The sequence below is a fragment of the Phaseolus vulgaris genome, chromosome 11, assembly GCF_051622355.1.
Source record: "Phaseolus vulgaris cultivar YP4 chromosome 11, ASM5162235v1, whole genome shotgun sequence".
Classification (NCBI taxonomy): Eukaryota; Viridiplantae; Streptophyta; class Magnoliopsida; order Fabales; family Fabaceae; genus Phaseolus; species Phaseolus vulgaris.
Genome location: NC_143508.1, coordinates 9,900,488 through 9,914,108, shown reverse-complemented (window position 1 = coordinate 9,914,108; position 13,621 = coordinate 9,900,488). Strand labels below are relative to the sequence as shown.

The window sequence follows — 13,621 nt, the reverse complement described above, 5'->3', positions numbered from 1 at the left end:
GAGAGTCCAAGACCTCTCCTTGCCACATGCCAAAATGTCCCGTGCCATCAAATATTTCCACCGCCAATTTCAAAGTGGACACCGGGAACCTCGACCATGATGACGAGGAGCCCGACACTCAGGATACATCCTTCGCTTCTTCTTCTTGATTTGTCATTTCAAACTCAAAATATAATATTCAATATTACAAATAATTTCAAACAACCCAAGGGCGAACCTTCGGCTCTTGATACCACTTGTTGGGAAAAACGGGTAATTTTCCCACTAAAACAAAACCCTAACAAAGCTACCCGACAAATAATATTGAATAAACAGAGCGGAATAATAAAAGAGATAAAGAGGAAAAACACACCCGGAACTTGTTAACGGAGTTCGACCTGTTTAGCCTAATCTCCGAGCACAACTCAAATAGCCCACTTTTATTATTATGGGAGAAGATATTACAAATTGGGATATATCACAGTGAAGGAGGAGAGTTTAATTTATAACCCTCAAACCTCCTTCCCAAACAATGAACTCACCGATGTGGGACTTGGGATTAAGCTAAAATCAACAGTTTTATCATTAATACCAACAACATAACCAGAACCTGTCTTGCGGGTAAGTTCATCATTCACGGGATTTTAAGGGATAAGATTGGAATTCTGATTCCACAGTTAACTCATTTCAATTTTTTTTTCAAAATAAACTTATTATTAACATTATTTATTAGAATAAACTTTTTTTTTCGTTTATGTTGATAATTTGGTTTGTTGGAATATGTAGCACAATGGACATTGATACAACACAGATACAAACATAAAAATACGTATAATTTTTAAAATGTAAGACATGAGACATATATTTATATATTATATAATTATAAATTATATAAATTGACAATAAAGATTTATGTGCACAAGTATGTTTCAGTTTTTTTTGGAGCAAAAAGATATTTGTCATGGCTGATTCAAAAGGATTTGTTCCTTATTTTTATAATCATACAAAATAATTATACAATAAGTTTGAGTTTTTAGAAAATATATTTCTCTTTTAAAATTAGATTAGAATCGTGTTAGAATTCTCAGAAATCGAACAAATATTTTTTGAATTTGACACTTCACCGATACATATCCTACGAGTGTCGGTGTCTGATACATAAGTCCGACACAAACACGTCAATTAAGAAGAGTATCTGAAACTCATTGGAATCAAATTCTATCAAAAAATTTATTGGAATATAGCTTTTGAGAAGCTAAATTTTGGTCATATATATTTTATATTTTTTTAATACTTTTTCATTAATTTTAAAAATATATTATTTTACATTGTGAATTTAAATTTCCAAAAATTAAATTTTCAACACAAATATTGGGCATATATATATTCTAATAAATAATTTTTGCATAAGAATTTTTTTTATAAGAAATTATTAAGAAAATCAGTCCAACGTTGCAGTTTATACTGAAATTAAACAAAAATCAATGCATGACAACTCTCTCTTAAAAAACAACTATGATACAACTGTTTTTGAAATAATATTTTGAGTATGTTCAGGTTAAGGATCAAGTTGGGCATCAAGTGAATACCCCAAAGACACTATTAACTGAAATTGATGTACTAAAACAACTAATAAAAGTAGTTGTAATAAATACAAATTTTGGTTTAGGAAACAGATAATGGATCCACTAAACACTTTCATCATAAGTAAACTAAAAGAATAATAAATAAAATCACATGAATGTATTATTGAAGTGTTTGAAAACAATGAATGGTGTGAATTGTGAATTATAGCTGTTTTTGTCTTATTCAGTAATTGTGAGCGTGAAAGGGATTTTTGTCTTTGGTTATAATGGAGACATAGTAGGCAGCCTCAATGAGGATTACCCTCGCCACATGCTTCTTTCCCAGCAAGACATCGACCAAGTTCATAATAATCACTTCCTCTAAATCTCGTCAATTTTGCAATAAATTTACTAAAATGGAAATATTTGAATTTTTTTTGAATAAATTGTGTTTGGTAACACGATTTTATTTTTAAAAAGTCTTTAACTTTTAACATTAAAATACAAAAAAATTATAAAGTTTGTTACAAATAGCACAGACACTGATATGACAAGGACACGGACACGGACACGGAGATACGTAAAATCTCTAAAATGTAGGATACGTGGACACGTATCTATATATTATATAATTATAAATTATATAAATTGACAATAAAGATTTATATGCACAAGTATGTTTTAAATTATTTTTTGGAGCAGAAAAATGTTTTTTAAGGCTGATTCATAAGGATTTGTTTCTTAATTTTATAATCATAATAGTAAAGTTTGAATTTTTAGAAAATTACTGTATTTTTTTTTTTTAAAATTGTGTTAGAACCGTACTAGAATTGTTAGAAATCTAATAAATACTTTTTGAATTGGACACTTCACGGATACGTATCTTATAAGTATCATACGAGTGTCAACATTGACACGCCATTTAAAAGGAGTGTCTGAGTTTCATAGTTTACATACAACTATGATTTAACAAAGAAAACGGAAGGAGTTGTGTTTATTAAACACCATTTTATTTAACATTAATTAGTATTATTAATTTTTTTTCAAAGATGAAGTGGTCAAGTGATATTTTTTTCATCAACTACAAACAATCTTTTAAATACGGACAACACGTGGTCCAATCCGTTTATAAGTAAAAAAATAAAAAATAAAAAATAAATAAAATAAATAAATAAAAAATAAAAAAATAAAAAAATAAAATAAAAATATATATATATATATATATATATATATATATATATATATATATATATATATATATATAGGATGCAGTTATTTGAGAATACAAAATAACTGCTCCCAACAAATACTCTGCCTTAGTACTGATAAAAATAGATAAGTTAAAAGGGTACAAGACTCAAGCAAAAATCTCACAAAAACTACATTTAAGTTGTCAAGTGCGTCAGGCGGTCAAACCTCTTTTGATATTCATTATAATACAAATACCCTAAGTAAAGAAATTATGTTGAAGTGAGCATTGTCAAAATCAATATTTTTCTAATCTAGATTAAAAATTATTAAAAATCCATATTAAATAAATATTAGAAGTAGATTATATTTGTGTTGGTTAAATTAATGTTAATTTAAATAAATATTAAAAAAATATATTAATATGTACTGAAATTATTATATTTTTCATATAAATGTAAATAGAAAGTTATCAATGTATAATATATGCGCCAATAGTTTGGTGTGATAAACATAATATTTGGAGTATCAAATTACATTGAGCATATCTCTCCAATCTGATTGTATATCACTAAAAAAAACATTTTTAGTGACCACCAAATTCGATCGCTAAAAGTACTATAATCGGTAACTAAGCATGTTTGCAACCGAAATAGTCACCAAATAAAGATGAAAGCGAAAACTCTAGTCGCAAAGCATTTAACGACCAAATTATAAATTGGTCACAATTTTGCAACCGAAATTTCGGTCACAGAAAGTTGGGCACCAAAATTCCAAGGACAATATTAGCCACCAATTTATCGGTGGCTGACGGAAAAGGTAATAGCGACCACCATTTTCGATCGTTAATGGGTTGAAATAATTAATTTTAAAAAAATCTCGTGGTGGCTAATTCAGTGGCTAAATTTGAGACCTATAATGACAATTGATTTTGGTGGCTCAATATTTTTTTTTTTTAATTCTAACAAACTATCCTATTTCGATTGCTAAATCAGTTTTGGTGACTATTTTTATATGTATTATTAATACTTATTTGAAAAAAAAAATCAGTACCCTGGCATGTATATTAAAAAAAATCAGACCTGCTTATAAATACTCAAAATTCAATTAAGCTAAATGGAAATGAACTCCGATACATAATTTAAGGAAGACTTGTATACAATATTATCTTTCAACTCTAACTCTTTTCTATTGCTTATTTGTTAATGCAATCCTAGCTTGCATCTTCCTTTGTAGATGCATTATAAATTTCACTATTAGTATCAAAGAATTAATATAAAAAAGAAAAATTAAAAAAAAAGTCTTCCAATGTTAGTACTCTTCTCTTCACTCTAGTGTTTAGCTCTTGCTTTAGAACTTCTACTTGTTGGTTCTCTCAAGGATGGTTATCCTTAGCTTGACTTTTTCTTCCCCAATATACTACCTAGAAATGTTAGTCAACCTTTTCCAAAGATTATACTAAGAAATATGACAAGCTATAAATTAAAGGCTATCAAGAAATTTGAAACTCAAAGGAAGCACCTCAAAATTGACGCTAGAATTGGATTAGAAAAAGAAAAATTAAAGAATATCAATATTTTCAATGGCCAATATTTTTTTTTGACCCAATCTGTTTGGCCCAAATTAAAAGCTTCTATTATGCTTTTTGCACCTCCAAAATTACTGCACCAAAATTTGTCAATTAGAAATGTGCAGCCCAACTAATAGTGAAACACGGTTTTGGCCTAAACAAAATATTTGTTGTTGCACATTAAGTTCCAGCACTGTGACGTTTTCTCTTGTGTTCAAGGTCTCTTCCAATTTGCACAATCAATTCACCACACCATTGGCAGCCCCAATATTCACCTCAATTAACCAATTTTCACAACTCAATTTCAACTACACAAATTACAAATCAGAATAGGCACCAAATTCAACAATTTTGTAATTCAGTTTTTTTATTCAAAAATCTGCTACCACTTAAATTCTTGCACCAGAATTCTGCACTGGAACATCAAAACAGTGCCAAATTTTGCTCAAAATAAATTGAACCATCACTTTCAAAAACAGCTCCAATTGTCACTGTTCAAAATTCACGCGGCACTAGTCAGAAAATTGCACCTAACAGTAATTTGAATCAAACACCAAAGAAAAATGGTGTTAAATTCAGAGGCACAGTTTCAAGATTGAATCAAAGATATAGAGAATCAAAAATCAAGTTTAGATGCACAAATTACAAATCAAAAGTATTCACCAAGTTTCACTAATTCAATTAAATTATGTACAAAATCTGTACCAGCTCCAATATTATACGAACCAATGCCAATTAATTCCAGAATAATCTGTATCACCAATTTTTTTAAACTGCTTCAACAAATTATGAATAGAACAACAATGATTCAAACACCTTGGCTGCACTAAGGCACAACCAAACCAAATTTCTCCAAGCGATTTACTCTCTGAAAGAAGGCATAGGCTCTGAGGAGATTGATTCACCGAATTCACCAAACGATTCACCAAATTTGATTTTCTAGTTTCAATTTTCTTCAACACCTCACCGTTTCTCCATTTAAACTTCTCCAAAACGAAGAACAGTGAACAAAACGCAGAACCAAAAAATATTTTCAGAATCGAAAACGAGAATGGAAGAAGGAACTTACGTGAATCAATTCATACAAAACACTAATGTTCCTTTTTGGTTCATGTTATTTGATTTCACTCGTCACAAGAATTGTTCGTCGTTACTTGAACTTCAGTTAATCAAGTATATTCTAAAGTTTTGGAATTTGATTAATATTATTATTGGGTTGTTAAGATTTAATTAGTTAGGATTTTATCATTTATTTAATTAGTTAGGATTTTATTAGGATTTTATCATTTATTTAATTAGTTGTGATTTTATTAGGATTTTATCATTTATTTAATTAGTTAGGATTTTATTGGGATTTTATGATATTTAGTACTTTATAAATAGAGTATTGAACTATTATTTGAGATATGAATAATATATGCAGTTTGTTTCCGTTTCTCAATTCTCTATCATTGTTCTGGTTCTTGGTATAATAGGAAGCCACCTAAAGGTTCCTTTGTCCAAAGCCTAACGGCATCAGAGGTTGATCGGAAAACAGTAATACTCGAAGTAGTGAAGAATCGCAAATGGTAGTGGCTTTTGATATGAATGATTACACGATTGTGTGTAGAAGCGTCTAGGTCCTCTCATAAGAGATTTCGAAGAACCGATTCATATGGAGTGAAAGAGAATTTGATGAATGAATCTCCGAGGCATGAAGAACAACAACACTAAACGTAGAGAAAAAAATTCAGGAAAATTTGAAAACCTAAATCAAATATGCTAAGCGTGTGAGGCACACAATAGAATTTTTTATATGTTCACTGAACTTTTATCAAAGTTTTAACAAATTCAAAAAAATAAAATAAAAAAACATAGAAGATACTGATTGTGGTATTATTCAACAATAAAAAGCAATATGAAGAGTGAACAATACAAATTAATCCAAGCAATTAAAGTATCTAAAGAGAAGGGAGGAGGAAACAACAGTGAAAATGGAGAAAACTTTTTTTTCTTTTAATTATAATTATATGTTTAATATATAACTATCATATTATATATTTTTTATAAGCATAATTAATTGAAAAAAATGTAAATTCGGTTCCTAATTTTTTTTTATTAATATTATTATTATTACTATTATTAATAATATTAATATTAGTATAGTAAAATAAACAATTACATTTAGCATGGTGGCTAAAAATAAACATATATGTTGGTTGATTCGGTAGCATAAATAAGCAATTATATTTAGCAACTGAATCGGTCCCTAATTTGTTTTATTATTATTAATATTAGTATTAGTATTATTATTAATATTAATATTAGTAAAATAAACAATTACATTTAGCGATCGAAAGAAAATTGGTGGCTAAAAATAAACATATCTGTTGGCGGATTCGATAGCATAAATAAGCAATTATATTTAGTAACTGAATCAGTGACTAAAATGAAACATTTTTGGTCGCTAATTCGGTGGTAGAAATAAGCAATTACATTTAGCGACTGAAAGAAAATCGGTGACTAAAAAATAAACATATTCAGTGGCTAAAAAATATACAATATACACAAATATCATTTCCAAATATTTGACATGATATTAGAGTCAGGTTTTTGGTGACTCTACAAAATAAAACAAAAAATTGAGCCCTTTTTTTCCCCTCGATAACCATGTATGCTGAAAACTCCAAAGACGCAATTACAGATACATCAAATTCATACTACGTTCATCATTTAGATCAATCTGAACACCTACCTGTCCTAGAGAAATTGAATGGCTCAAACTACCCAACATGGAGAAAATCAATGACTCATGCCTAGGGGTGGCAAAGCGGGCCAGCCCGCCCCGCATACAAAATGCGGGTTGGTTTTCATGACCCGCCCCGCATGCGGGTTGGCTCGCGGGCTTGCGGGCCGACCCACTTTTTTTTTTTTTTAACGTAGAAGAAAAAACAATTGAGTGTTGCAGAAACATCTAAAAGAAAAAAAAGATTGCAAAATTAATGATTTATTATATTCTTTTTAGAAGTTTATTGTCTAATCCTACTGAGAGGTTGGAAACCAATGTTCATGAAACCAAGCTTAGAACAAACGCAACAAAGGATTCAGGATATAAAATTTATGTATATGTCTATACCAGTTACTTAATAGAGAAATTTTTTTTAACGAGATTGATTCCCGTGTTTCATGCACTCACAAAATATAAAATTAACTGTATGTCTTGTTAAATCATTGTCTCAATATAAAGGGATGATCACTTAAAAGGAACCTTCAAATTTTGTAAAAAATAGTTTAATCACATTGGATTTAATTAGAACCCTTAGTGTTGTAATGTAATGAACCACTATAGAATAAATTTTAAGAATTGATGAAAAGAGAAAGTTATATTCTAACAAGTCAAGTCAATTATTTTTTAAAATTTCTTTTTGCGGACTAGCGGGCCAGCCCGCCCCGCCCCGCTATTGGCCCGCGCGGGCCGCGGGTTATGCGGGGCGAGCTAATGCGGGTTGAAAACATCAGCCCGTCCCGCGTTTTTTACCGCGGGTCGGCCCGCATGGCCCGCCCCACTTTGCCACCCCCTACTCATGCTCTCATAGCCAAGAACAAAATAGGATTCATTAATGGCATAATCAATGCTCCGTGAAAGACCAAGCAAACGACAAAATACGCTATATGAAATCAATGCAATAGCATGATTCTTTCAAAGTTAACACAACAACAATTGTCGATAATTAATTCGGGTAACCATGATATTTAAGCAAATGGAACAAGTTTTCTAATGAACTTTAATGCTTCAAGTAAATTTTGTTTTCACAAAACCATGAATTTTGGACAGTGGGACAACTGATCATATTGCTTAAAATCCAGAATTATTTATTAATTCAACTTCATCACCAGTTTCTTTGGTAAACCTTCCTACAGGCTCAACAACCCCAATCACGTCCAAAGGGACCATCAAGTTTAATAAGGATATCAAATTAGAGCATGTTTTATGTGTCTCTTCTTTTCAGTTAAATCTTATTTTAGCAAGTAAACTCACTAAAGCTCTAAATTGTTGTGTTGTATTACTTCCAAATGGTTGTATCCTGCAGGATTTGGCTATGGGAGGATAATTGGCTCGGGTGAATAGCGAGGTGGTCTTTATTATATGAAACCTTCCGAAAAAATTCCCGACTCTTTTCATGTTTCCGACAACACGGATCTCTGGCATATGAGATTTGGTCATCTGTCTTCATCCCGTTTAAAATTGACATCTTTGTTATTTTCTTTCAGTAATACGTCTACTCATAATAACTGCAATATTTGTCCCATTGCTAAACAAGCAAGACTGCCTTTTATTTCCAATGCAATAAATACACAGTGTCCATTTGATTTGTTACATTGTGATATTTGGGACCCTTATAAATCACCTACTTATTCAAATGCATGATTTTTTTAAAACATCTTCAATGATTTCACTAGATGCACATGGGTTTTTTTTATGCAACACAAATTAGATACCCAACGTCTACTACAATCTTTCATCATATTTGCTTATACACAATTCCACATTCATGCTAAAGTCGTCCGAACAGATAATGGTACGAAAATTCTTTCCATGCATAAACTTTTTCTTGATCACGTCATTGAATGCCAACATACATGTGTGTATACCCCAACAAAACGAGGTGGTTGAGCACAAACACCGTCATATCCTGCCATTTGCACGATCTCTTCTTTATCGGTTTAATTTACCTATTCGTTTTTCGGAAGATTGTGTTTTTACCGCGGTTTACCTCATTAATCACTTACCTTCCCTCATTTTTTCAGATAACACACCCTTTCAACTATTATAAAATCAAGTTCCATCCGTTACACATTTACGTATTTTCGGCAACCTATGTTATGCAATAGTGAATTATCCCAAACACAAATTTGATCCTCGCGCTCAACATTGTGTCTTTATTGGATATCCAACTAATCATAAAGGCTACAAATTATATGATCTTGAAGACAAAACTATTTTTGACAGTAGGGATGTGGTTTTTCACAAAATAATTTTTCCTTCTCATGAAACAACATCACCCTCACACTCTCCTATCCTACCAAATTTGGTCCTTGACTTAAACCATCAAAATTCTACATTTCCTACCACACTACCGAACTCACAATCGACTTCACCAACTTTTTCCAGTGAGCCCATTACCAAACCCATACCCATTGAGCTTATTCTTGAACCTATGACCACTGCATCTCCTACACCTAATTCTTCCCCTAATATTTCTACGCAACCACTTTGACATTTTACACGCCTCAAGCAACCTCCTACATGGCTTAAAGATAATTTGTTGCCACGTCCTGCCAATCAATCCACTCTTAGCCAAGGTTCTCTCCTAGGTACACGATATGCACTTTCTCATTTTATTTCTTATTCCAACATATCCTCTGCTCATTGCACAATTTTAGCTAACATTTCTACACATAATAACCTTCATCATATGATCAGGCCATTCTTTCTCCTTATTGGAAGGAAGCCATGGAAGCTAAATTATTAGTATTGACATAAAACAACACCTGGAACATTGTTTCATTACCAGCTGGCCACAGACCCATAGGATGCTATATCCCATCAAATCCGGATAATACCCCAATAAATTAGCTAACATTGATTTATTGAAGATATTCTTCAAGTATACCTCCCTATAAATCAGGGTTACCTCTCGAGAAATCAGCTAACACTGATTTAGTGCATATATATGCTAGATTCGACCTATCAGTCAAATGGCCCATGACTCAATGCTATAAATAAGCCCTCTACAATGGAGTAAGGTGTCATTCTATCAATTTCACAATACACTCTCATAACACAAAGTACTTACTTGATTGTTAGAAAATCTTTTGTAAGTTTACTCTCGACCGAAACTAAAGAGTCTGAAAGAGTGAAGCATTGGAGTACGAGGAAGCGACCGAACGACCGACACCTACAACAATTATTACAACCAATCTTAAGTACTATCTAGGCACACTTTGTCTAAACAATTACGGTACCCATAACTAAATAAAAATAGTAGTAATATGACTTTTAAGTTTGAATGATGTTACTCCAAAATAACAACAATTTTAACATAAATAATGATTTTTTAGAGATAACTGTAAAAGTTATTTTTGCTAACTATAATTATAAGATATAATTCGTTTAAGGTGTGACTTTTTTTTATAAGAAAGTTAAAAACAACCATAATTATCTCATGTATTATTCAATCTTATTTTATAACAAAATTTATAAATTTATATATTAAGTGCTTAATACATAATTTATAAGTTAATTTAAAAAAAATTATTGTATGCATAAGTGATTATACTATATCAAAATATAAAAATTATATAAAATAGTAATAATATTTGGAGTTGTAATACATTTATAATTATAATTTTAATATATATATATATATATATATATATATATAAATTTAAAATAAAATGTTAAATACTTTGTAATAAATAGTAAGAAATGTATAATTTTTTATCTAAAATTATTTTTAAACACTATTTTTAAAAAATAAAATTTGATTATTGAAATACTTCTTATAAGTAATTAACCTTTTGAAGAAAAAAAATCAGTAAAATATTTATGGTAAAATAAATTTAAACGGTAAGACCCACAACGTTTATGAACTTGTACTAATTTGCTGTGAATTTGTTCTCAAGCGTGTAATAAAGCATCTTAAAACCTCACTCACATATGTTGCCATATAGGTGTACATTAATAGCACACTATCACCAACCCCTATCACTTTTTTTTTTTTTTTTATCTTTCTCTTCTTTATGCACTACAACACTTATGTAAAAAGGTACATTTGCCTTGCAAATTTTGATAATGGTTAATGTAACATGTGATGTTTATAAATTTCACAATAATTTTACACTAAGTATTAAAGACTAATTACATACAATGTGGTTTGTTAGTTTGGTTTTTTGATATGCTTACTTAGGACTATTGATGATAGGTTACCTGCTTTTAGGTCAAGAGGTAAAAACAAGTTGTGCAAGACCTAAAGATGTTTCAATTTTTGGTAATGATTTGGATTTTTTCTAAAGTTATGTAACATAATCTTAATGTATATGATTGAAACATTTTTAAAATGTTTCACATTTATTTATTATTTTTATTGAAATAAAAAAATAAATTTCATGAGTAACATTGAAAAAAGGAAAATATAGTTTGATAACTCTTAGAGTTGTATACAATTCTAGATGTGATGGATATAGAAATAAATATATATAATAAAAGGTAAATTTGGAATTTAATGATATAATAAAATATTAAAGTAATATTGTAATATGATTACATAGAAGATGTGGGTTTTTAGTGTATCATTATATCCTTAAAAAAGAATGTTAAAGATTTGCATGGTAGGACATGCTAAACTATAGAATAAATGGTTACAGCGAATAGGGTGTGCTATATGCATAGTTGTCCTAAAAATTTACCGCAGTGCAAATTCTTGATAAGTTGTTCTAGGTAGGGTGAACATTGGTTGACCAAATCCTAAAGTAAAATTAATTGATCACATGTTAATTTTCTTCTTCTACTTATGGATGTGAGTGAATTAGTTTCATCATCTTTAACTTGAATTGATCATTTTTAGATATTCAAACCAATGTCCAAAAATAAAAATGCATCAAAGAATTCATAAGAAAAATGTTATCATTTTATATTGACGGGTAGATGAAGGATAAAATTAATTTTCATAGTAACACATCCTTGTTCAATTCTACACAAATGAGCAAAAAGGTTAGATTGTGTGAGGATTATACATTGTCTTCTTTCTTCATATATGGTGTCAACTAAAGTTTCTGAAGAGTTAAAGACAAAATCTTTACACAAATTTCCCAAACATTCAACATATCTTTATTTTCTGAATACGAAAATGGCTACATTAGAGTGAGGGTTGTAAATTAATACCCACCAATCTATTGCCTTCTTTCTTCACACATGTTGACAGGTAAATTTTATGACCAATAATCACCAAGCCAAAACAACGACAATACAGTTATTTAGAGACAAAGTATTTTTACTCGGATTTTCCAAACATAGGAAATCCAACATTTGAATTGGTCAATCCTCCATCTAAAACAATATTGAGAGAACTAACATACTTAGACTCATCGCTTGCCAAGTAAAGAGCAGCTTCGGCTACATCGTTAGCCACAGGATGCCAACCTTTTAGGTTGGTATAACTCTTACGAGCTCCTTCTTCATTAAGATTGAAATATTTATTTAGCAACGGTGTCACAACCAAATGGGGAGACACGCAGTTCACCCGAATACCGAATTCTCCAAGCTCCACCGCCGTGTTTTTCATCAGTCCCAGTAGACCATGCTTTGCACTGGTGTAGGCATGTGTAGCTCCTCCACCTATGCATCCAGCAATACTAGCTGTGTTAATTATGCAACCCCTTTTAGCAGGAATCATTACCCTTGCTGCGTGCTTTGTTCCCAGAAATGGACCAACCAAGTTCACACTCAACACTCTCTCGAAATCAGACTTGGTATTGTCAAGTATGCTTCTTTTGAACAAATCACTTGAACCAGCGTTGTTAAACATGATGTCCAGCTTCCCATACTTTGAAACTGCTATGTTCACGCAGTTTTCAACGTCTTCTTCCTCTGTCACATCACAATGAACATACACAGCAGATTCCAATTCGTTGCATAGAGAAAGACCCAAATCGTCTTGAATATCAGCTATCACCACATGAGCTCCATGCTCGGAGAAGAGTCTTGCAGTGGCCTCGCCAATACCGCTGGCACCACCAGTGATAATGGCCACTTTCCCCTCAAGCCTGCATGCCATCTTATGTTAGCAAGCTAATAATTCTATGATAGATTATCAAAATAAATGGGGAGGATTTGTGTGTGTTTGATAGGTTAGAGGTTCCTTACCTTTTAACAGCAGCGGAGACAACAGAAACATGTGCCATGAGTGAGGTTTTGGGTTATATATATAAGACCCAGAAAAGGTGTTTTAAAGTGTTCAACTTAATTCTTCTTCTCAGCGTGAAGAACTGTGCTTTCTCCGAACATGGCTTAGGTCTTATATAGAGTTAGCTCCCATGGAAGAGATGTACAAAAAGTGAAAATGGATAAGATGCTGGTTCAAATCCTCCTAACAAAATACCCAACATATTTACAATTGTTGATTTTATAATTTAAACATGTAATAACTTTTTATAAATTAAATATATAATAAATTAAACATTATGATTAATTCTTTAAATTAGCTGTGTTACTTTACTTTAAACTTATATATAATAGAAGTTAGAGTGTTGAGAATAATATGAAATAAGTCATTTCATT

General features: G+C 30.9%; 1 protein-coding gene across 1 annotated transcript; it reads right to left on the bottom strand.

Annotated features, from left to right (window-relative positions):
* Nucleotides 1-12,149: 12,149 nt before the first annotated feature.
* Nucleotides 12,150-13,431, bottom strand: LOC137818029 (borneol dehydrogenase, mitochondrial). Its single transcript, XM_068621253.2, has 2 exons — nucleotides 13,208-13,431; nucleotides 12,150-13,107 (listed from the first exon to the last, which is right to left on the bottom strand). Exons 1-2 carry the CDS (start codon nucleotides 13,243-13,245, stop codon nucleotides 12,336-12,338), a joined length of 810 nt encoding a protein of 269 aa, XP_068477354.1. The 5' UTR covers nucleotides 13,246-13,431; the 3' UTR covers nucleotides 12,150-12,335.
* Between the last annotated feature and the right edge of the window lie 190 nt (nucleotides 13,432-13,621).

Excerpts from the sequence above, each read along its gene's own strand:
- LOC137818029 (XM_068621253.2), bottom strand. The coding sequence starts at position 13,245 with ATGGCACATGTTTCTGTTGTCTCCGCTGCTGTTAAAAG. Across the intron at positions 13,108-13,207 it reads GTCTCCGCTGCTGTTAAAAG|GCTTGAGGGGAAAGTGGCCA; the intron begins GTAAGGAACCTC and ends GATGGCATGCAG.